The sequence below is a fragment of the Dendrobium catenatum genome, unplaced genomic scaffold (assembly GCF_001605985.2).
Source record: "Dendrobium catenatum unplaced genomic scaffold, ASM160598v2 fragScaff_scaffold_1220, whole genome shotgun sequence".
NCBI classification, from domain to species: Eukaryota; Viridiplantae; Streptophyta; class Magnoliopsida; order Asparagales; family Orchidaceae; genus Dendrobium; species Dendrobium catenatum.
In genome coordinates this window covers 1,373,920-1,399,710 of record NW_021319682.1, presented here as the reverse complement: position 1 = coordinate 1,399,710, position 25,791 = coordinate 1,373,920, and the positions used below count along the sequence as shown (strand labels likewise).

The window sequence follows — 25,791 nt, the reverse complement described above, 5'->3', positions numbered from 1 at the left end:
CAAGAAACAAACAACAGTAGCACGATCATCTATCGAATCTGAATATCGCGCCTTAGCAGCTGCTACCGCCGACGTGATTTGGATAAAACGACTATTGACAGATTTTCACATCAGCCAAACGTGTGCATCAGATCTATTTTGCGACAATGTATCAGTCATTGCTCTCACCAATAATCCGGTATTTCACGCACGGACAAAACACATTGAAATAGGCCACCGGTTTCTAAGGGATCAAATTCAGCAGCACAAGATTCGGATTATGCCGATCAGTTCCATTGACCAAATAGTGGACATATTCACCAAAAATATGTCTACACCTCGCTTTCAAATTTTGCGGCTCAAACTGACAATCATTCCCGATCCATCAGTTTGCGGGGGCATATTAGAAGACAGCATCAATAATGAATAAATACTACATTTACTGTACTCAAATAAATTCCTATCAGTGCTTGACACGTGTACTCTACAAACTGAGCAAAGTCTATATATTGTATACATGTCTCAGTAAAGAATACGAATAATACTAATTTCTTTAATTGTCTGCAATTCTTCTCTTCTTCCTTTTCTACAGTTATCTTATTGTGAATGACAAAAACTAGTCCCCCCACTGAGGAGGCATCATGCGATCGACAATATAGAAAAGATGTAGTTCGATGAGGGGGCGAGCCTTTGATCGGATATATACTTCCATGCTAATGCAAAGAAAATGAAAAAAAAATGACATGGAGAGGACTTTGGTTCCTAGAAGTGTTTAGGATTGATGTAGGAAGGAAGTTCATTTCTGTAGAAGAAGGAAAAAAAGAAAACAATAGAACCATAAATTAAGAAGTTTACTTAATTCAATTATGTTGCTACTATCCACATTGTAGATAGGGGAGAGATTTAGGCTTAGGCTTAGTCTGTGATGGATTTCTTACTACTTCTTAAAGTACATTTCTAGTATAAAAATTTTAATTTTTGTACTTAAAAAAAATGTTTTAAGAATAAGCAAGAAATTCATTTCAAACGAAGTCTTAGACTTTATTTGGGACATCTTTCTTATTGTTTTCTAAAATAGCATACGAAAAAATTTAATTAAAAAAAATTATACTCAAAAGATATTTTAGAAAACAGTAAGAAAGGTATCCCAAATGAAGCCTTAATTAGTTTGAGACAATTTTCCTACTGCTTTATAAAGCAATTTTTAGCACAAAATTTTTTTGAAAGAAAATATTTTTATTATTAGAAAACAATAAGAAAGCTGTCACAAACGAAGTCTTACTGTTAAAAAGAAAATGACACAAATACAGAAAAGGTCCACCTCACCTAGCTAGAGAAAATGGTTTAATCGTAGCTTAACTTAAAACCATTCCAGTGATTTTGAGCAAAAGATAATAATTAAAAAAAAAATTCTAGTTGATTTTGAGCCAAGCAAAATCTTGTTAAAGATAGATTAGGTTGCCACAACGTATTTTTTTAGTTATGTTTAATTTTTAAGTATAGTTTAGAAAGATTAAATAACAAATTATCATATGAATTTTTGTAATATGAAATATTTTAAATTATATGATTAAAATGATCTTTAGATAATAATAATTTAAGATTTTAAAATATTGAAATATTTAAACTTATTAGTTTAAAACTTTAAACAAATAAGAAAAGGTTTTTACAAATTTTTTTATTTAATGAACTTTGTAAAAATAAATAATAATATATGAATTCTAATAATTTTTTTTATGCTTTCATTTATGATTCCTCTGGCGCATTCCTCTCGGCAAAATACATAATATATAAATTATATTACAAAATTAAATTTATTGAATATGATTTAATTTTTTTGTCGTAATTTTAAATAAATAATTGTTTTTAAGAAAATTCATTTCAAACTGAAAGTCTGAAACTCGATTTTGTTTCCAATTTAAACTGTCATGTCATGTTATTTTTTATTTTTGAGGAACACATTTTTTGTACCATATAGGTTAGAGAAATGCTATAAGTTATGAGTGTTAGTTAGTGTAAATGATCTAAATTATTATAAAAATTTTGAAATAAAGTTTTTTCTATCTCAAATTTATGTTTTAATACTTTACAATTAATACCTAGTTAAAAACCAACTCGACAGAGTACGAATCTCTATGTGCATTTGAATTTAAAACTTCTAAAATTAAATACAATATCATCTAAACTCTCATTCCAGGTAATGTATAGCCAACTAAATGTCTCAATGATATGAATTCAACAATATTAGAAGTGTTCTGATCCAAATCCGAATAAACCCAAATCAAAAGCATGAAGCATAGCAAGAAACTTCATCACACTAATTTCAAGGCCAAACACTCTTTATATCTTTTATGATTATAGTCAAATCAAGTGTCTCAATTAATTAGAGAAATCCAATAATCTTAAAATTGCTTAATTCTAACATCATTAAGACATCTAAAGGTTGATGCAAGGGTCTATAACTAAGGGATCATAATTAATGGAGGTCATTTGATGGAGTCAGGGGTGGAACCCCATTGGGGGGGGGGGGCTATTGTTCCCGCTTAAAATTTTTTTTTAAAAAAATTATATGATTTTTTAGGAAATTTATCATTATTCATTCAATTTTTTGTCTTTATTACAAGGGTTTTTAGACAATTTTCATGCTAAAAATTTTAAAATACTATAGTATGTAGGTAATTGCCCCCAACAAATAGTAAAGATAATTCATCATTGAATTCCAAACATATTATTCAAACCAAAATTATCCCATTGACCTAGCAACCTGACTGGGCAGGTCGAACCCCGCCAGGGGGTGATGCCCCATTGGACCCCCGACATATATGCCTCATAAGTTTGTCCCCTCTGAAAATTAGGGTTGGTTTCGCCCCTGGATGGAGTGTTTCAAAATGTTACTATATTTATAAGACATGCCACTCAAAAACTCTACAAATAGACCCACTCTCAGACCACCATGCATCTAACCATTGTCTTCATTACCTACTATTGCTAATAAAGTACAACACATTATTACTAATAAGATCAATATATGTTGTCGACACTAACTCTAACTCTCAATATCAAAACGATGATATATGCTAAATTTCTTGGTCTTTAGTCTCCCCTCCTCAGAGAAACGACCAAACAAACAAGCAAACAATCTCTTAAATATAGCTCCTATGCTATAGAGCTCTTCCGACTTTTTCACATAATGTATTCTATATATTGTATGTTTACTATATTGTATCAATGCCTTTACTTGTAAAAGGGTTTTATTTGTAACTTATGACAAATATTATTAAATTATTTAAAACAGGTCAAGCCACATAGTTTTTTTTTTAAGATTTCTACATAAAAAATTTCTCTCTTACAACTTATTTTAGCTATATAACATTGAATCTTAATATTCAGACATTAAACTCTCTCATTCTATTGCTATAATGCTCAAAGATATAACAATAATAAAAATAAAACAAAAAAACTATCAAAATATCCTTATTAAAATTTTAATTAAAACTAAAATTTAAAATTTTAAATATACTTTAAAGATTATATTACTCATCTTAAATTAACTTTAAATCCTTAAAAATCATCATTTTTTAATCATAATACTACTTTCATACAAAATTTTCCGAAGAAGCCGATGGTTTGTTCGTCTCTCGAAATCTCAGAGGAGCCGGGTGCGGCTATTAGGTAAATTCCCATCGGGCCCCTAAACCACTTCGCCATCGCATAACCCATCTGCTCGTTATTCCGAAAATGCCCCAGACCGCTGTCCCATCCACATAATGTATATATAAACATTTTATTATTAATAGAGCTTTATTCCCCTCTTCTAGCTTGCGGTCTCTCTCTCTCTCTCTCTCTTAACCTCGCCGTCGCCGCCGACGGCTCAACCCCAAGCGGTTTCAGTTCCTTTTAAAACTGCTCACACCTCCGATCCGGGCATATCCAGTGGCTGGAGAAAGGAGAAATCGCCGTTCAGGAAGCCGTGATATGGCAGCGATAATGACGCAACGAGGGAAGCCCCAGTCTCACCTTCCTCCCCGTGATTTCTCTTCGCCTACCCCAAAGAGATGGCCGAAACAGAGACTCCTTCAGTGCGAGGTGGACGTCGGACAAAGAAGATCGGCTCCACAGTCTCCGGCGCAAGATAGCCGGCTTCCGCTCCCGCTGATCGGGGATCGGGTGATCGGCGACGATGGAGATAGCCTCAAGGAGCTCCGGGAGAAGCTGCTAGGCCATCTCCGTGAGGCTGCTAACAAGATGAAAGTCGAAATGTCCCCCATCAGTCCTGCCGCTCCGGCGTCAGAGAGAGCCGGTAAACCCAAGCTGGAGCCACGGCGGTCTGCCGCCGACAGTCAGAACGATAAGCGTTGGAATCTGAGATCGAGGACGAACGCTAGAAGAACGTCGACAGCGCCACTGGCTTTACCTGCGAAGGCGTCGGAGAGAACGATGCGTCTGAGATCGGAGCATTCGGAGAAGGAAAAGAAGAAGCAGAGATTCTCGATCTCGCTCTCCCGGGAGGAGATCGAAGAGGACATCTTCGCTTTCACGGGATCCCGGCCCCGACGCCGGCCGAAGAAACGGCCGAGGAACGTCCAGTGGCAGCTTGATGTAGGGCTCAGATCTCCTTCCATGATTCCTCTCTTCTTTATTCCCCTCCCCCTTCTTTCATTGGCTTTATTATTTTCCTTTTATTTCCCGCAGGCGCTCTTCCCAGGGTTCTCACTGTCGGAGATCACGCCGGAGCTTTACAAAGTCGCCGAATAGGATTTTACCGGCGAGTTTAATCTCACTGACGGTGACTACATCGCGCTGCTCCGCATCCTTTTTCCATCCTTCAACATGGAATGAGATTGACCGTAGTTGTTGAGCTTTTGTATGGAAAATGGAATTGGCAAAATAATATTTATTTTATATTTAATATTATATGAATTCAATTAATATATTTTATGATTTATTATTTTATTGAGTTCTTCGCCGACTCGTCCAACTCCTATTTTGAGATTTTAAGATGTGTTATTATAACTATTTTATTTATTAGTTTTATTAATCTATTAATTAAAATGAATCTTAAGCATATTTGAGTTGATATTTAGGCTTGTTTGGGACGTTTTTTGTATTGTTGTACATTATAGGTTATAGTCACAATTCTATTTAATTGCTGTTTTTTGATGCTTTAAAAAAAAGTATGTGCTAGAAAATTATTTTATTTAATTATTTTCAAAAAAATTTTATAATCATTTTTATAAAGAGTTATGATCGTCCACACAGATTTTTAGTAAGCAAATAAAATATTTTGTGTAAGAATTTAATAAAATAAAAAATAAGCTGTTTTAAAGTTTTATTTGAGATGATTTTTTTTATTATTTTTTAAATTATAATTTTAATAAAAATATAAAACTTTTTTTTACTAAAATTCGATTTAAAAAAACAATAAAAAATAGTCCAAAAACAATCTTAGTCTTTAGACAAAGATTTTGTCCCTTCACATTGTTATCAAAAGCTATTGAGATCAGAAAAGGTTGATGCTTGAAATTATGGAAATAATTCAGTAATAATTTTCTAAGTCAGATCTCAAAGGCTTTAATGTTTTGTTCGAGATAAATTTTCTATTATTTTTAAAAATAATTCTTTAATATAAATTTTTTTATTAGAAATTTTGCTCCAAAAAGGCTGTCCTACGCGATGCCTAGGTTTGTTTTAAGGCGTTGAATGAATTTAATTAATTACACGAAAGCTAGCAAGTAGATAGCTTTCGAGTTCCCAATCATCGAGCCGCCGTCTCTACACGTTACAAATTTTTGCTGTATAAAACTATTTTTCCTTGAACAAAGTTTCATTTCATGTTATTACATAAAATATGCCAAAATAGCTCGTCCTAAATTTTGTAAAATAATTTGTCTTATTATATCAAATTATCCAACAGGAAAATGTAACCATTATTTTCTTGATACTGTTTTATAGGTTATTAAACATCTCATCAAAATAAGCAGGAATATTGACATAAAAATTCAGACCATAAAGCACTCGGAGAGTTGAAAAATTATCTTGGGCTAATTAAAATCGTTTAGATCGTATAAATTTAATTGGATGACTCGATTCAAGCATGGTTTGATTCCAACGTTATCTTCAGTGGTTAAAATTGAGCCAATCGAGCCCGATTTAATTAAAATAATTTTGATTAATAATCAAATAAATTTATTTGAGCCTAGTCTAATCATTTTTTACCGCCTCATGCCTAAATTTGTAAAAAAAAAAGGTTATTAATTAAATAAATTCAAATCAAGCAAACAAATTGAACTTGATTTAAATCTATTCAGCTTCAATCGATTCAATTAAACGAGATTCGACTTAATTTAAATCAAATTGATATCATTTAGCTCAAATTTACTCGACCAATTGAATCCAAATCCATTTTAATAAATTTTATTCAATCCTTTGTATCCGAAATCATCTCTCCAAATTCCCCTAAAATCTCAGCTGTTGGATCCTTTTCTAAATCATGATTTAATCCAAGGCTTTGATTTAAAAATCAAGAGAGGGTAGGATCGTCTTTTGCTTCTCAATAGAAGGGTATAAGAAGGTTTGGGCGGCATTAGGGCTGATTCATTCGGCTCTTGCTTGTTCGTGCGACCCAAACCGGGAGAGGGAGGAGTTCTTCGTGCGAGAGAGGCAGACGGGAGAGGCTTTGAGCGATCCATTCGGTATTCTTCTTCTTCTCGTTAGGTCTTCTTCGTATAAACGCATCCCTACACGAAATGGCGCATTCCGTTCTTACGTTCTTATATACAATTTCATCTACTCGCGAGCAAATGTCCCGCTGTTATCTTCTTCCTCTCGCCGGTGCCCGCGACTGTCCACGCCGAACCCAGCAAACATCCCGTTTGAAAAGGTGAACTTATTAACGCCTATTTTCAATTTCTTCGGTTTTTTTCGACTTCTGCTTTGCTCGTCCTTCTCATTTGCCTTCTTCAACTTCTTCCTGAATCTGTTCTGTTCTTCGCCCTATCCCAACGCTCCAAAGTCCGCCTCAAAACGTTTGGTTGATAAAATGCAAGTTAAGTGGCAAAATTTCGCAGCTCTTCCGCCACCTCCCTCTGCGTCGGCCTCTCCTCCCCACTCACCATCAGACACCCCCTCGCCACCTCCGCCACCAACTCCACCACTTTCCCCTTCCCAGCAGCTTTTTCCCTTACCCTTCCCTCCCTCATCTCAAGCAACCTCCACGCCGCCACCCCGTCCCCAAACATGACACAGGCAATTCCCCCGTCAACAGGTCAGCTATTACCACGCCAAAGCTATACACATCTCCCTTCTCCACCATCTTCCACGAAAATTTATTAAATTAAACTCCGGATCCAACTAACCATCCCTGTCTTTCTTAATCCTCGGAAACGTAAAACAACTCACCATCATCAATCTCGCTCCAAAATCGGACACCTTGGGCACCATCCGCTCGTCCAACAGTATATCCTTCGCTTTCACCCGGCGATGAAATTGCGGATCGGGGATGCCAGAGTGGAGGCAAGCCAAGGCCTCTGCCCTCACCGCCGTGATTCTCAACCGTTCTTCCCAATACAGGGAGCCATAGAGTTCTTGGATGTGGTGGTGGAGCGTGCCGTTGGGTTTATACTCGCACACCACCACGTGAGCGGCGTTTCGTCGCAGCCAGCACCGAGGATGCGGATGATGTTCTTATCGGCTGTATACTTGGATAGACTGATCAGCTAGCTTATGAACTGATATTGAATTTTGTACTTCATTTCTTATACGCATCTTTCCTGTTTGCAATTGACTGAAGAAAAAGAAGAAATGAAATGTTGAAGAAAAAAATCGAGACAATTGACATAATAATTTTTTTAAGGTATACATATAAAATATGTATCTTTGTTATTTCACTGTGTTATTTTTATTATTTATTATTGTTTTCAATTGAGTGAAGAATAAGAAGAAAGTAAATGTAGAAGAAAAACACTGAGACAATTGAGAGAATATTTTCTGTTTATCCGTACTTATAAAATATGTATCTTTGTTATTTCACTGTTTTATTTTTATTAATGTATTGATATTTCTCTTTTGCACTTTGGCTAGCTAACATCCCCTGGTGCAGCAGACCTTGTCCATCGCCTCCAACGCCCGACTTGGTCCTGCTTGTTGATTCCAGCTGTTTGTCGAAATTCCTCTTGCCTAACGTATCAATCAAGGTAAATTTATTAGGATAAACAATTTATCATTTCCCTAATCATATAATTAGTTCCTATTGATTTGTTAAACATTATTAATTCACTTTAGACAAAAGCTAAAACTTACATCACAAATGATGCATTTTCAACACAGCAATCATTCATTTTAAAATTTTTAAGGTTTATGGAGTTAAATGATCTTACACTTAAATTTCAACATCGATAGAAGGTAATATCTATATAATTAGTTGGGTATGATCACATTTCACTACCCAAGAGAGGTTGCATGGGAATGGTTGCACTAAGATGAATTAAAAAAGACTACATAGAACGAACAAATCATTGTATTGCTCACTTCGAAAAGTTTTTATTTTCCTCTTTTCCATTTATTCGTTGCTTTACAAGTACGTTGCTTCTCGGCCTTCGCCTTCGTTTTCTTAAACGTGTTTGCCGTTGAAAAGGTAAACTTATTAGGGCAAACAATTTATCATTTCCTTATTTCTACATTAATTTTTATATTGTTTCTTATCCCTCTCGCTGAATTCCTTTTGGGATTTTTTTTTCTAAATTTTACAAACAACTGATTTCATGTATTCATATCTAAATTCATTAGACTTTTATCATGCTATGTAGTTTCTGATTTTTGCTACAAAGCTGTTCAAGAGGAAACATATATTGGTGTCTAATGCAGTGTGCTAATTCTGCTATTAATTTTGCTCATCAAGCTCTAATTTTCTATCAAGTTGCTTCTTCGTGAGGTCTTTTTTGAATTATCCTCAAGTTATCATTTCATTAAGTTGGATTAAGTCTTTGTATTAGCCAAACTATGTTTGGATGAGGGATTAGCAAATGACAAATAATTTTTTTCTTTGCTTGCATATGATGTAAGTTATGCTGCATTGCTTCTATTAATTTTGCTCATTAAGCTCTAATCTTCTATCAAGAATTTTTATTGCTTAATCTCTCAAGCATTGATACTATGTTCATTATGCATTAAGTGTGGATTGATTTACACAAAAGGTATAAACTTCTCTCCAGTGATCCGAAATTAATTACTTCTCTAATGTGAATTAGCATTTGTCAACTTTTGTTATATTAAATTAGCATTTAGCATGGGTTTTCTACACTAAATTTTTTGTTGGATTTCTTCTCCCTCTCGTTGAAATGCTTTTTGGCTTTTTTTCGGCTAATTATGCTATTTTGTATGGATTTTGATCTTCCAGAGTTCACCAACCTTCACACTAAACACCCTCTAATGAATGGTAACAGTTGTTTATGCTCTATAGGGGCACATGCAAACTGGTATTTTTATTATTTAAGAATGACAAAGAATTCTAATATTATAAAATTTTAAGATTTCTTCATTGATATATGTACATCAAATCCCAACCTTAATTTTGGTATGAAGTATTTTGCATTGGTTTGATCGTATTTAATTTTCCTATCGAAAATGAATTTTTAAAATAACTTCTGATAATTTATTTTCATGCATATTGATTTCATATGAGCTTTATAGAATTATAAGATGTTTATGAAATTAGATAAGTTTGATGTTTTTCTACAATTTCTTGAAAAATATGATTAACATTTTTTTTAATGATTCTTATAATGATTGTTTATAATGATAAGAAATATTCTTACAATATATATGCATTTGCTTTGTATAATGATGTCTTTTCTTCAGGATCAATTAGAACCACTTGGGTTTAGTAACACAAATCATGCCAGAGCCTATTAAAACTATCCATTTCCCTGCGCTAACATGAACTCTTAACATGATTTTAGTATTGCACTAATCTAAAAAATGGCATGTTGACACATTTAATGTCCACTTTAAACGAGGAATGCACATTTACTTGTCCAACACACCAATCATTAACTTTGGGATGAAACTCCTATGGTAAAACGAACAACTATTGAATCTTTAGATATAACTATGAAAGATATTATGAATAGCTCCATTTATTTTGGTGGTAAAGTGATTGTATTTGGAGGTGATTTCCGACAAGTATTAAGAGTTGTTAGATGTGCATTAAGATTAGGAACTATCAGCTACAACATGGTTAAGTCATACTTATGGTCAGATATGAAAGTTTTCAAGTTAAAATAAAATATGCGGGCAAGAACAGATCATTTATTCTATGATTTCATTTTTAGAATTGAAAATAAAGATGAGAAGAAAATCGAAGATGGATTGGTGCATATTTCAGATGAAATGATAATAGAGTATTCAAATAATGAAACTTCACAAGATTCATTAATAAATACTATTTTTTCTTCTTTACATAAAAAATTTGCATCGTCGGAATACATTATGGAAAGATCAATCCTAGCAAATAAAAATGAGTATGTTGATAAGGTTAATCAAAAGCTAATTAATATTTTTCCAAGGAATGAGATCACTTATTTCAGCTTTTGCAATATTATTAATGATAATTGTAATCTTTATCAAGTTAAATTTTTAAATTCATTTACACAAAATGGACTTCCTCCTCATCATCTTATTCTGAAGATAAATTGCCCAATAATGCTATTCAAATATTATGCAGGTAATCTGAGAATAACTCATTGCAGAATATTTATGTATTAGTTTACTTGATCTAGTGAGTTGTTGCGGGCACTGGTTTACAGATTTTTCATTTAATTTATTTAATCTTCTAGCACTCATTTGCATTTTAAGGGATCTGTGCTTCTTTGTTTTGTTTTTATAAATTTATGTTATTTTAATTTCTTAGGCATTACTTCAACTAAAATAAATTTGTCCAATTTTATTTATTTAGCACGTCAACACAAACAAATGTGGAGGATGCCATAAGCGAGCCCATAAACAGGGAGTCTGGTAGGGAGAGCGGGAGGGCTGCAAATGAAAAGAAATGAAAATTTTGATGAAGAATTAGTCACCAATCACAAAGCAACAATCACCATAGATTTTTGAATCTATTCATGATGAACGTTTGAGATGAGTTTAATTGAAACGAAAGATATAAATTTTATATTAATGAAAAACAAGCAACTTTGGCTTCATTTTGAGACAACTTTCTTACTCTATTTTTTAGACGGCGACCACAATTTTTATTTGGCCGCTATTTTTTCGTTGTTTAAAAAATAAAAGTTGTGCTAAGAATTTGCTTTTTACAGCATCTTTAAAAAGTTTCTTTCTCTACAACAATTTTGCAAAGCATTAATGTAGTTGTCCCAAATGAAGCCTTTGTGATGTTCATATGATTTAAAAATTTGTTGTTATTTTGGTATGAAGTTACAAGTATTTTGTTTTTAAAGATCTATGGCTCAAAGGGGATGCTTATTTCTTCAAGATCATAATTTTGAGCAGAGATATTTTTTAATTTATAACTCATCATTTTCAAAATAAAATTTATTATTTTATTTTAATTAAAAAAATTATTTATTTTTTTTACTTTTAAAATATAAGTTATAGCTGAATACAAACATATAGAATTTAGTATTTTGAATATGTATTATTTAATGCAATGTTGAAGCTTTTCTCTGGTGATAGCAGATAGTATCTTTTGTTAATGGATAGTTTCGTAAGCCGATGCTATTTAACATGTGATTTTCTTCTTTTGAACTTTGTTTTAGTATTTGAAGTCTTTTAAGGTTTGCATACTCAATGCCATTGTTAGAGTTTTTGTGACATCCAGTGTATAAAGGTTGATCTCTTAGTCACTTTTTAGGGTTCTTTTATTGAAACATGCCATGTTTTTTAGTATTCTTCTAGCTGGCTTGTCTTTCTAGTAATTTATGCTGGTAGTTGTTCTGCTCTGTAGCTTAGTTCTTCTTATTAGCATATAGAGTTAGAGCTTCAGTTTGTTGAAGCAGGCCCATTACTTCCATGTTATGATGAGATGCATGTGATAATCAAACTAAAGTTTCTTATATTAACTAGTAATAATACATCCACTTCTTGAAGCAAATTACAGCATTACTATTATCCTGAAATTTAGCTCATTACTTTTTCTTACCTTCTTTCTGATAAATTCTTATTATTTCATTTGCAGTTATAAGGTCATCGATCTGGTTCTAGATATATATTGACACGATGGTTCAGTACAACTTCAAAAAGATCACAGTTGAAAGTGAGATTCACCCAACAGAACTTTCATGAGAAGCTGTCCACCATTATTGAGGAGTTTCCTAGCAAAGCCCTACATGGGATCCTGGTTGGGTACCCATTGAGTACTCGTGCTTTACTCAGACGAGCTTCGCCCACCCACGCCCACCCATGGTGACTTTCGGGATTCCATACTCACCTATACCCACCCACTTTCAGTGCTATTTAAACTCTGTCTGTCACAGATTGATGGCTTTGAGGCTTGTTGTCCTTTGCTATGATTGCAAACTTTCAAAGCACATATCAGAATTTACCGTAGTTGTAGCGTGGTTAAGTGCTGCACACTATGTAGTGAGAATTGCAGTAATATAAGATATAAAGTTATTAGCAATGTAAATCGATTTATCCCTCGATGTTGAGTACCCACCCATAATGAATATGGGTGGGTACATGAGTGAGTGTGTGTGTATGAGTACTCAATGCAGGGCTCTGTTCCATAGATTAGTTGACATTCATCCATTCTATGATGATCTGCTCCATGTCCTATACAACAAGGATCACTTCAAGCTTGCACTTGGCCAGATTAATACTGCGAGGAACATCATTGGAAAGATTGCTAAGGACTTGTTAGGCGGCTAAAATATGGGGACTCTCTTTATCGATGCATGTGCTTGAAGGTGGCTGCACTTGGTCGGATGTGTACGGTTATGAGTTATTTTATATTAGAAGGATTTACATACATATCACTTTATTTCATGCTATTTACATATTTAATATCTAAAACATTAATATTACATGCATACCACTCATAGAATAAATTTGGATGATGGAATGAAATATTAAAGTTTATAGGATAGTATGAATGGCAAAAATGAATTATATGAGTGATATATTTGATATTAAAGTTATATATGGGCGGTAGACATGTAATATTAATGTTTTAGTTGTTGTATATGTACATATCATAAAATAAAGTGTTAATATAGCTATGATGATGTAATAGTGATGCAATAATTATATTTTTCAATATATAACTTTTTAAATCAGGACACTTTAATATTGAATATTATTTATAATCAAAATGCTGAAATATAATATTTTGATTATTTATAAGAAATTCAATTTAAAATAATATTAATATTCAACTTACTGATTCAAAAAAATATAAATTGGAGAGGATTTGAACTTCTTTGAACTTTTAAATCTTTTATTATAGTCATTTAATTAAAATAAAACTGCTAGAAATTGTTCTATATTTGAATCCACCAATTCATCAAAAAACGAATTAGTTCACCAATTCTCTGGCTCGATTGCGGATTCAAAAATTTGAACTAGATTGAACTAGCTAGAGGACTTGTTCATGGTTGAACCAGTCAGACCTATTAGTTTGATCATATTTTTAAGATCACGCCCTTGAAGAGGGCAAATTATTACGTCCGGTGTTCGTATTCGTCCAAACACCAATCCAGACACGTCACGTCACCCAAATACATCGGGCCTCAGTGTATTTGGGTGACGTGCCGCGTTTGGATTGGATGTCCGGACGTCCGGTGACCGGACGTAATAATTCGCCCTTGAAGAGAGCTAAACATATTCTATTTTAACAAAAAAATATTAGAAATCAGTGAAAATTTAAAAATGATTAGAATTACGACAACTTTTATTATTTGATTGTCATAGATCACATGCATGAAGGCAAAATTTTTTTTTTTTCCATCCTGTTTTAGTATTTTATTTTTCACCTATATTTAAGTAGTTTGAAAAATATAGAATGATAATAATAATAAATTATAGGGGGTTTACATACGAGCCACAAAAAATTAGGGGGGTTTTACAGGGGAGCCACAAAAATTTTAAATATTAACGTATTTAATATTTGAATATTTATATTTATTTAAATAATGCTTTGATATTTAAACTCTATCAAAATATATACATAAAAAATATTAAATAAGTTACTATTAGGAATATTTTCTTATGATATTTAAGCATTAAATGTTATATAAGTAAATATGCAAATTTATGTATAAGATATATAACTACATTAAAATCTTGTGGTATATTGAAAAATTCATCTAAATTATTTTAATTAGTCATGCATATTAATTAATCAAAGATTAACTAATTAATTACTAAATATAAATAATAATCATTATTAAATCTGAAGTAAATATGCTAATCAAAGATCATATGATATAATTATCCATTAATAGAATATGATTAAGATAATCACTTAAACATTAAATAAACACAAGATAATAAAACAACTAAAAAGTTGGATCCACTTATTTTTATCGGTTCATTAGTACTTAATTTTTATCGCCTACAAAATAATATTTAATGGTCAATTTAAAACAGTTCATTAACAAAATTGGCAGATTTATAATTTTCGAGGTTGAAAATTATATGAAAATAAATTTGATATAATTATATCAAAATATGCTTAAAATTATTATATTTATATTAAAATTTTAATATGAATCTATAAATTTGCTAATTTTGACCGGCAACTGAGGCCTTTTCAGGCATTCTTTAGATCGTAGTAGTTTTTAGGCACATAAAGAAGTTGCCGAGCTCGTGGTCCATCTCTTCCGAGGTACACACAAATCTGCCGCCTGGTCTTCCCCTCGTCTTCATTTTGGATTCCAGGGAGCTGAAAAATAGGGCAGTTCCCGAAGGAGCTCGATCGCCAACTCTGACTATCCTCTTTCCCTTTGATCTCACTCGTAAATATATATTCCCGGGGGGTAAAGATATTTTTTGGGAAGTTCTGTTTTCTTGCTTTCTCATTTGTTGGGTTTCGCACGGAGGGTTTTCTATCCTGCAATGGAATCCAAGGTAGGTTTTCCGGGGTTTTATGCGTCTTTTTGGAATTAGATGGTGTGGGATTACTGTAATTTCCCAATTTAAGTTCTGGAAGATTTGGTTTTGCAGGTGTTTTAGTCGATGGCTGGAAGATAGGATTTAAAAGAGAGGAGTGGGGTCGACTTGGGACAGTGGATCTTTGGACGGTGCGTGAAAGGCGATGGGGTCGGGAAAAATGGATGGGCCTTCGGCGCCGGCCATCCGGCGAGATCCGTATGAGGTTCTTAGCGTGTCGAGGGATTCGTCGGATCAGGAGATTAAGTCCGCGTACAGAAAGCTCGCTCTCAAGTAAGCCCTTTCTTGGATTAAGCTGTCGAGATTATTTGCCTTTTAAAATGGATATCGATATCGTATTTGCAATTGAGCATCATGGAATCCTTCTATGTATTTGAAATGTTCCCGTTTTTGTCAGGGCTTTTTTTTTTTCCTGGAATCTATCATCCGTTTGTTAGGAACTAGCTCAGTAAAGAGAATGGATTCAATCGAGATGCATTTTTTCTCAAGATTATGGCGTAGGGAGCGGTAGCTCTTAGGTTAGGAAGCTGTCATAAATCTTCATGTCCGGTCATAAGCACGGTGTTTTATCCCTTTCCATTGGTGAAGTTGGTCGAAAAATGTTTTCATTTGTATTAATTCCTTGTTTATTCGTTACTGCCAATTTCATGACATATTTGTCCCTGTCAGTTGTTCTCGTCTCACCATAATTTTTGTTAGCTGAAGTATTTGGTTTAGAGAGGCTAAGACACCTGAAAGCTGAAAATAGTGGTGATTAGCTTGTCATATAGGCATTTGGAAGTCATTGGTTTCTTTCTTGGACGTCAACATCTATTTCAGTGTTCCTTTAAAGAACTTAAGCATGCCTCGAACGATTTACAACATGCCTTAAGAAGGTATTTAGCAGTCTTCTCTATAGGCACCCGACACGCCCTTTTCTTTTGGAATTAAAATACTGGGGTTATGTGCATATCTGCTTTTAAAATTTGGTGCCTATATTCCTTTCGTAAATTTAAGTTTTGAATTTGAAAAATGCTGCAATAAAACCTTGATTTATTATTATTGTTTTGGTTATTTTATTTTGTTATAAAATAGAAGTGGAATGACGAGAGTGAGGAAAGAGAAAGAGCTAAGAGAGTGAGAGCAGGGATTCAAGAGTGAGAAAACTTGTGAGAGCTATTGTGATTGTTCTCGTAACTAAAACTAGTGTAGTTATTTCTTTTTGTGGTATTGGACATAGGTAAAGCTTTGTCGAACCATGCAAATCTTGTGTCCCTTATTTTATGTTGTTTTCATATGCTTTATTTTCATCCCTAGTTTTGAAATATTGCTATTGCATATTCACTTTCCCTCAATAATTGATATTAGCCCTAAGCATTAAAGGGGAAAAGTTGAAACATTGATTGGCTACTAAGGAAATTTGAAGATCGAAAATTTTGATTGGAATTTTTTCAGATACTAGATGATGTCGATTAAAGCTTACATATTCTAGGAAAAGCTATATCTTTCTTGAAAAATTCTAATGACCAAGTGCCAAGATGATTCAAATATCTAAACATATCGGTGATGGGAGTTGTCTACCCGACAATAATAAAGAATGTTTCCTTCAACATATTACATGAGAAGATCACAAGTAGAGTGGTGAAAGTTCTATTAGACATGTAGGAGAAGCCATCAATGATGGACAAGGTAAAACTCTTTGACAACCCAAAAGTTTCAATGCTTGGAATTTCTTGTTGTTGACTTGATTGGGCCGACCAATTAAGACAGTTGAATAGATAGAATGTAGGATGATCAAGACCTTGAAGGTTGTTTGTGTAGAAATAGTTGAATGAATTGGAACCCATCTGAGCGATGAGTAATGCTATTCAAATTGGTTGTATTTTGTCTGACATTTGACGAAGTAATCATGTATTTTAACTTTTACTTTTGTAAGAAACTTTTGGCAATTGCAAGGAATCTACGATGGTCCTCTTGCTAGCTGTTCAATCCAGAAATCATTTCTTTCCCTTAAAAAAGGAACCACTTATTGTGATTACACATATGTTTTGGTCTTTAGAAGGCTTCCACCATACACTAATATGTTGTATGGTGCTAAGTGGATGACTAATCGCCCATTGATCTCCTACCCCCTTCTCCTATATAAACCAACTGTTCTAGTGTCTATGTGTTATTGTTTCTTTGAGTAGCCATGAAAGCTGGGGGATATGAACTATTGCCTTATTGAAATTAAACATGGGGACCTTCAGTCATTCGAGTAGTCGAGAACTTAAGAAAGGCAATCAACATTTGTTCTTCATGACTAATTTGGTGGAAAATCATAACCTATTCTTGTTAGCATGTTCCTTGCATGATATTTGTAAAATTTTTAGCTCTTTTTTCCTTTTGTTTATGCCAATGATGAGATGAGTAGTTCCATGGTAGGACTAGTCTTGTTTTTCTTGAATATACCTCATGAACTGGCATAATGATATGAATATGTGAATGAATGAATGAGAATGCTTCCTGCAGAGCTATTGAAATGTGAGATTAGAGGATTATGTGACTTCAAACAAGGACTATATGACTTAAGGTTAATACTCTTTAAGAGGATTGTGCGACTACATGAAGTAATAATGGTATAATAACTCTAAAAAAATGTGTAATGATTGATAGGATAGTTTAATTTGTCAATGCATATATGCTTAACCTGACGTATCTTGCTGTTTGTTCATTTTGTAGCTTTTTGTGGTTACTATTAATTATTTGATTAGTAATAATAATAATTAGTCATTTAGGCTAAATAAAAATTAATAAAGATTTTAATTTTGTTAAATAGTGTTTATTAATAGTAATTATTATTTTTAAGCTTAAAAAATTAAAAAAAATTAATTAACAAAAAAAAAGAATAAAAATATACTTTGGTTAATTAGTGACTAGTTAGGAATTTATTAAGATCAATAAAGTTCTTTTTTTATTTATTTGTGGTAATTATTCATGTGATACTTAATTAGTCACTTATCTACTGAAAAATCAAAATCACTGATGATTAATTAGGATTTTAATTATGATAATATTTTAAAGTTTTTATCATTTAAATATTAATCAAACCTGACTTTGATTAATTAAATATATATGATTAATTTAAATATTAATTGACCTAATAAGATATTATTAATTAATGATTTTGATGGTAATTTTAATTAATTTTGTTTTCCATTTTTGATTGCCAAAAATGATTTCTTTACTTATTTGTGCACCAAAAAATAAGTTGATCATCCAAATATGGTTTTTCTTAAATAATGAACAGGAAGCATATCCTAATCTCACATGTTTATATTTGGTTTGTTTTTCTCCATTATCACATTCTTTTAGCATTTTTTTTCCATACAAGCACGTTAGATGACTTATGTTTCCACGGTAATCACATGATCAAAATTTTGATATTTAACAATTTGGTACCTATGCAAGTATGCATCATCTCTAGATATATATTTTTATCTATTTATTTTATTGACAGTTTTTAATATTGCACTTAATATGCATGATATGATCACATAAGATTTTTGGATTTGAAAATCACAGTTACTGCTAATTTGCTGGAAAAAAATAGGTATCACCCTGATAAAAATGCCAGTAATCCTGAAGCTTCAGAACTTTTCAAAGAAGTTGCTTTTTCATATAGCATTTTATCTGATCCAGAGAAAAGAAGACAATATGATGCCGCTGGATTTGAGGTGAATGCTTTCTCATTCTTTTTATTTTTTTGGCTCATAGTATTAGACCAGAAAATAGCAAGTTTGTGCAATTTGTGATGTTTGCTTAAAATAGTCGGAATGCTGTGAACTTTATTCCCCAATATTTATTGTGATTTTTCATTCAAAGGATAATCAACATAGCTCAAAAATGCTAATCTTCATAGTAGCTCTTGTACTATCATCGAATGTTACTCAGGTTTCTTTCATGTATGAAGTAATCATATTTTTTTGAGCATATTTGATCTTTTATATTCTTTGGCGTGGCAGTTTTGTATATTTAATCAAAATAAAGTTTAGTGATTAAGCCATGTTTGTGAACTAATTAAAATTGAAAGCTTTCTTTTAGGACAAAAGGATCTTTGATTTACTTTCCATGAACCATTGCAATTTTTGTTTAAGATTGATTTACTAGCATTATGTAGCTAAATTTGCACTGGGTTTCTTTTAGCTATTTTTTCTTTGGCAACTTGGATCAAAATTATGATAAACATATGCACATTATTGTTAACTTGCTTCTATGATTTAATTTTTTCCTCTAAACATCGAATAACTCAAAGAAGGGACCCTTTTTTTTGTCTTTTTGTTTTTAGAGATTTCTACCTAAACTTTGTCCAAAAATAGGGATACACCCTCCCTCTAAACAAAAATAGACTACTCATTCTCTTAAATACCCACCAATACACATTGTTACATCTATGTACCTATCACAAGCATTTTGTATGATACCATTAATGTTTGTTTGTGACTAGATTACACTTAGTTATTTGAGTTGGGGATGTGCTTTCATATGGGTTCACTGATTTAGGACAAGCAAAACAAAAATTCATTTAAGACAATTACTTATTTTTTTTATTTAAGAAAATAAGCTAGAATAATTCGTTCCAAATTATAATTTAATGATCATTTAATAAGAAATTTTGCAAGAAAATTCAGATCATAAAACCCTACACTTTAATCAGGATTCACACTATAATGAAAGATATAGATTTATAACAAATTTAACTAAAAATAATCACACTTACAAAGCCAATCTTAAACTGTGTAGAAGAAAAAGTAAAAATGAAATAATTTATCATACAAATAGGTCCAAGTCTTACATCGATATAAGTAGACTTCTTTAGACTCACGTAAAAAAATTTACATCCAACTAGCACACAAGTTCCAAGAGAAGTGCTATGGAGAGTTCTAGAAAAGAATGGGGTTAATAATGCTTATATTCAAGTCATTAAGGATCTGTATGCCGGAGCTATTTCTTGTGTTCGAAAACTAGGTGGTTTGATCAAGTGTTTTCTTATTTTAGTTGGATTACATCAACGATCAACTTTTAGGTCATCTATTTTTGCTTTAGTCATGGATGTTCTTACTAGACATTTACAAGAGGTTGTACCCTGGTGTATGCTTTTTGCTGATAATATTCTTCTTGTTGATAAGACTAGAGAAGAAGTTAAACTTGAATTATGGATGTCAACTTTAGAGTCCAAAGGTTTTCGTTTGAGTAGATCTAAAAACTGAATACATGAAATGTAATTTTAGTAGTAATAAATATAGCGGGGAATTGTGACTTTGAGTGATCAAGGTTTTAATAAGAGTACACGTTTTAGATATATCGGGTCTATTATTCAACGTAACGGTGAAATAGATGGGGATATGGTTAGTAGAATTCAAGTTGGATGGTCAAAGTGGAGGAATGCATCAGGCCTTTTGTGTGATCAAAAAGTACCCAACAAACTTAAGGGAATATTCTATAAGTTGGTGGTGAGATCTGCAATGCTTTATGGCATGGAAAGTTGGCCATTATAACAGAAGCATAAAATTAAGTTACGTGTTGCAGTGATGAGGATGCTAAGGTGGATGAGTGGCTTCACTCTTATGGACAGAATGAGAAACGAGTATATACATGAAAAGGGCAGAGTAGCTCCAATTGTAGATAAGATTAGAGAGAGTCTCCTTGGAAGGTTTGGTCACATAAAACATTGGCCTTTTGATGACCTAGTTAGGAGAGTAGATGAATTATATTTGACCTATATTAAGAAAGGTAGAGGTAGACCTAAAAGGACTTGGTTAGAACATATTAGAAATGATCTTCTTTTTAATTAGATTTAAATGTGAATTTGACTCTTAACAAAACAGAATGACAAAAAAGTATTCATGTAGCCGGCCCCACATAGCGGATGAAGGCTTGATGTTGTTGTTGTTGTTGGAACACTTAAGTTTGAGAGAAAATGAAGAGTTCCATTTAGCAATTATTATGTTCTAACATGCCTCAGTAACCATTGTTTATAATTTCCCATGTAGTTGAGTCATTATTTATGTCTTCATATATTCAATTAAAGTTTATATAATTTGCCAACTTCTCTAATATGGCAAAAATAGTCATATTATTTTAAAGGATGCAAAATGATAGCAACTCTACTGAATGCAGCAATAAGCTTTCTCCAATTTCAACTATATGTTTAAGTAAAATAACATATTATTTCGAGAATTCAATCCATTAGCATGTTAGTGTTCTAATTTCTTTCGTAAATGCTTAAAGATTGATAATGATAATTGTTGCGGGCTAGAATATATGCGGTGGTAGAGTTATAATTGTATGTCTTAGCGTCGCACAGATATCCAGCTCACACACAAAGAACATAAGATTTTTTACATGGAAAATCCTGGAAAGGGGAAAAACCATGAGGCCTGACACAGTTGAAAATGATTCCACTAGAATTCGACTAAATTACAGTGGGCTGACTCGCCCTCGAGGGCGATCAGATTACAAATGCCAACCGTGTGGTTGAAGTTAAGGGTAGATGAAAGCCCGATGTCACTTGGTGGCCTGGCGGAACTCCGCGGTTACTTGGTGGTCCGTCGAAATTCTGTTGTCACTTGGAAGTTCGGGTGTTAGCTGATAGAACTTAAGCGTCCGTTGATGGTTTGGCAGAACTCCGATGTCAGTTGATGGTCCGACGGAAGTTAGGGAAACTTTGCGTGTCAGGTGGTGCTCCGGCGGAACTCTGGCGTAAGGTGGTGGTCCGGCGGAACTCCGACATTATGTGGTGGTCCGGTGGAACTCCGGTTGTCAGGTGGTGGTGCGACGGAACTCCGACGTCAGGTGGTGGTACGACGGAACTCAGGGCATCACGTGGTGGTCCGACGGAGCTCAGGGCATCAGATGGTGGTCTGGTAGAACTCCGAGCGTCAGGTGGTGGTCCGGTGGAACTCCAGGCGATGGTCGAGTAGGCAAGGAGGCAAAGCGATCTCCGATCTATCTTTATTTTCCTTAGGCTTAGGGGTCTCCTTTCAAGAGGAAGGAGGGGTCTATTTATAGATTTCCTAGAGTGACAAGGAGGCAAATCAATCTCCGATCTATCTTTATTTTCCTTAGGCTTAGGGGTCTCCTTTCAAGAGGAAGGAGGGGTTTATTTATAGATTTCCTAGAGTGACATGACCCACAAATAGTAGGAAGATCAAGGGTAAATGGGGAGTGATTTGGATGGACGACCGATGTTGAATCACTTGATCGTGGACCGTTCGTTAGTAATTTGAAGTTCTTAATGATGTCGGAATTCCGTGATCTTGGGCTCGTTGGATTCGCCTCGTCGAGCTGCTCGATTCGACTATAAGTATGTCTCGTTCGGTAATTCGAATTGTGGTTTGAACCTTTCAACGATGCTTTAGGTCCTTTATTTGGACTCATTTGGGTTCACAGATTGAGTCGAATTTGGTGTCGTTGGGTTCATGTTCTCGAGACGTTCAGTTTGACTATAAGTTTATTGAAATCAGAATTCGGATGGTCCCAAATTTAATTTAGGAAGTTTCCAACTTGATTTTGCCTCGAGATTTGTGTCCGATCATAATTTTTTTTGATTATTTATCAATAATATTGGACAAACTCTTTAGGAAACAAATGATGTCTATAATATAGAAGTGTTTTTATAATTACATAGAACTCCTTTTTATATTTTAAATATTTTGTTACTTTTTATCATTCAAGTTATTTTAAAGCAATTGACAGGGGTGTTAAAACAGTTTGCCCGATATTGACTCGACTGGAATTTAGTCAATCCAAACATGATCCGATAACCTATTTTGATTAAATATTTTTTCTTGTAACTTATCAATTATAGAGTTTATGTTAATTGCTAAAAAATAAGATCATATGAAAAAAAAATCAAAATGGGTCCTTGACTCTTTATGAAAGACCAAAATGGTCACGAATTATATTAAATGATCATTTTGCCCTCAACTCTTTATGGAGGAACCAAAATAGTACTATATTTGAGGGACAAAAATAGTCTTTTAATATAGTTGGGGACCATTTTGATCATTCATAAAAAGTTAAGAGACTATTTTGGTCATTTTCCCATGATTATATCAATGAGCAAAAAAATTTAAAGAAAAAAATTAGGCGTGTTACTTTCGGGTCAAAATTTAGTTCATGGGTTAACTCCAACCCAGCCTGTTTAATAAATGGATCGAAATTTCGAACCCAAACCTGACATATTTATTAAACGGGTCAACTTGAACCCAAATTTTTTTTGTTTGGATTGGAGGGTTTTGCTCATTGTTTGACACTCCTGACAATTGAATTTTCTTTTTAACTCAAAACTCCTCCATTAACTACACTTGATGCATCACAAGAAACCATGAAACACTAACTTTGAACATTATTAAAATTAGAGAGTTTTAACACATGTACATTTTAAAATCTCTTTTCAATAAATTAAAACGATGATCAATAAATTTTTCCATTTAAACTCTTTTCTTAATATGTAATATATAGTGTAGCAATGATCCAAAACTATCTTGGATAGGATTGATGTCCAAAACGTTAAGTGAATTTGAGGGAGTATTTGGGTGTATTGTCTATTAGAGTGTCACCTTCTTACACTACGAGTTAACGGAGGTGTACCTCTCAACTAAAAAGCATCCAAAGCAATATAATGTGATCACACAAAGCTTCCAATATTTCTAGGTTATCCTACTAAGTGGGTCTACTATTAAACTGGAGAGGTCCAATATGAGTGATTAGGTATCCATGCAAATGGAGATTAGCAGACACAAAGAATATATTAATTTAATGAGCAAATTGAAAATGATATTACCAGAACAGTGTAATGAGGCTATTAGGCTTCTTGGAAATCTTCTTCCCTTTTCTCCTTTTGCTGACAGTTCCATTGGCTTTTACTTGCATTTTGCTTTATATTTTTATGTATGATTTTCTTAAATTTTGTGAAAAATGAGGTGATTTACTGCATGACAACACATCAAACAAGAGCAGTCGCAAGTAGAGTTGATTCCCTACTCTGGAGTGTTGTCCAAAAAATTGATGGTACCGGGATCCTTTTGGATCAAGCTCCCCTTTGAGTTTCTTGTGTTTTTTTTTTGTCCTTACTATTACATTGTCTTAGGCTTTTTTTATTTCTTCAATGTGCCCTTATGCTTGAATATTTTTATTTCCAAACGTAATCGTAGTTTTATGATTAATGTTTCTGGTATTTTAAGTAAAGCTTATATTTTAATTATTATCGTGACTATTGAAGTAGCTTCATCTGAGAGAATAAAAGGTGACCATATATTCTTCCCTGACTCTCATTTTATTTATTTTGCCTAGAATCACAGTGATTTATTGATTATCTTTTGATTATAGGATTCATGATGTATTTCTTCTGAAAGGATCCAAGTCATGCATTTTCACATTGAAAAAATTTCCTTTTCTAGGGGTTACATTTTGGGGTAACAGCTGGTGACATAGGTCATGACAAGATTGTTTGTTTAGTAGACAAGCTGTTTTAATGGCTTCTACTTCAAAAATGCTGTGAATCAAAAGTCAGTGTTGAACTTGTCAGTCGGGATAACTATTAAGCAAAATAATTATCTATACATTTCGTTGTGTAAACCAAATGTGTCGTGCCAATATATTAGTATGGATTTTATGTTAGGATGATCAAGAACTATATGAGATCATGATTCTATATTAATGAGTGCTTATAGGTTTTCAAGATGGCAAATTTTATTCTTTGCTCTAAGAATGTTGATGCCTTATGGTAAACTTATTTTTTTAAAACAGATTGTTCACCCTCATGATCTTCTTATCTTAACTGTCTAATCGGGGGCATAAGAGTTCTCACTTATTTTCAAAAAGAATCTTATGAAAATTTTTTAGGATTCAGATGAAATCTTCATTTTCCTTTTATTCTTTATTCATGTATGGTTAGGCTAACTAAGTTTTTTTTTTAAAAATTGGGAAATATATTATGGCGTCTTATTAGTATAACATGGAAAATTAGGATTCATTTTACTTATGATTGAATATGTTTATAGCACTTTTGCCAACATATATAATGAAAATCCTCTCTTTGAATTACGAGTCACAACCTCAAATTCTTAAAGATCTCAGACCTTTACTTGTGTGTCCATATTTTGATTAAGGTGCATTATTTATTAAGTGTGTGCATAAAATACATTTTTGATTTAAAAATAGAAATTACTTTCTAAAATGAAAATTCAAAATCTATGACAAATGTTTGCAAGAAATTTTGAGATTATAATGAAGCTGATTACATGTTAGTTTATCTTTGTTATGATGTTTTTTATATAATAAACTCAAGGAATTTTATGCCTCAAACTCATATAAATTATTTAAAAAATTTGGACTAAATTTCTTTGTTAATAATTTTCCTTCTAATATGAACATTAGGACAATCATTATTGAAGATTTGATACATATAGAGGTGTATGCAAAGCTCTAAAAGTTTCCTGCAAGTGTCTTTGTGAGTGGAGTTTCTACTTCCCCACCAACATCACTAATTTCATTTTTTTCCACTAGTTATAGAACTAGCTCTAAATGTTTATTACTTTTTATTTGTCTAAGTAGGCTACATTTGCTTTCTCAGGCTAGCATTATTATTTCATTTGTGGCTATCATTAGATGATTAATGTGTGATATACTATGTTGCACCGATATGGATACGGCGACACAGATACAACA

At 33.0% G+C, this 25,791-nt stretch overlaps 2 protein-coding genes across 2 annotated transcripts in view; both read left to right on the top strand.

Moving 5' to 3' along the window:
• The first annotated feature begins 3,829 nt into the window (after positions 1–3,829).
• Positions 3,830–4,911, top strand: LOC110111883. The gene is made up of 2 exons (XM_020843938.2): positions 3,830–4,578; positions 4,672–4,911. Exons 1-2 carry the CDS (start codon positions 3,955–3,957, stop codon positions 4,732–4,734), a joined length of 687 nt encoding a protein of 228 aa, XP_020699597.1. The 5' UTR covers positions 3,830–3,954; the 3' UTR covers positions 4,735–4,911.
• A 9,822-nt stretch (positions 4,912–14,733) lies between these two features.
• The window catches only part of LOC110111884 (chaperone protein dnaJ 15), a 19,298-nt gene continuing 8,240 nt past the window's right edge, over positions 14,734–25,791 (top strand). Inside the window, exons 1-3 of the mRNA XM_020843939.2 lie at positions 14,734–15,057; positions 15,154–15,372; positions 18,671–18,794. Of these exons, the coding sequence (XP_020699598.2) occupies positions 15,245–15,372; positions 18,671–18,794 (252 nt within the window). The 5' untranslated portion in view covers positions 14,734–15,057; positions 15,154–15,244. The remainder of the gene's footprint in view (positions 15,058–15,153; positions 15,373–18,670; positions 18,795–25,791) is intronic.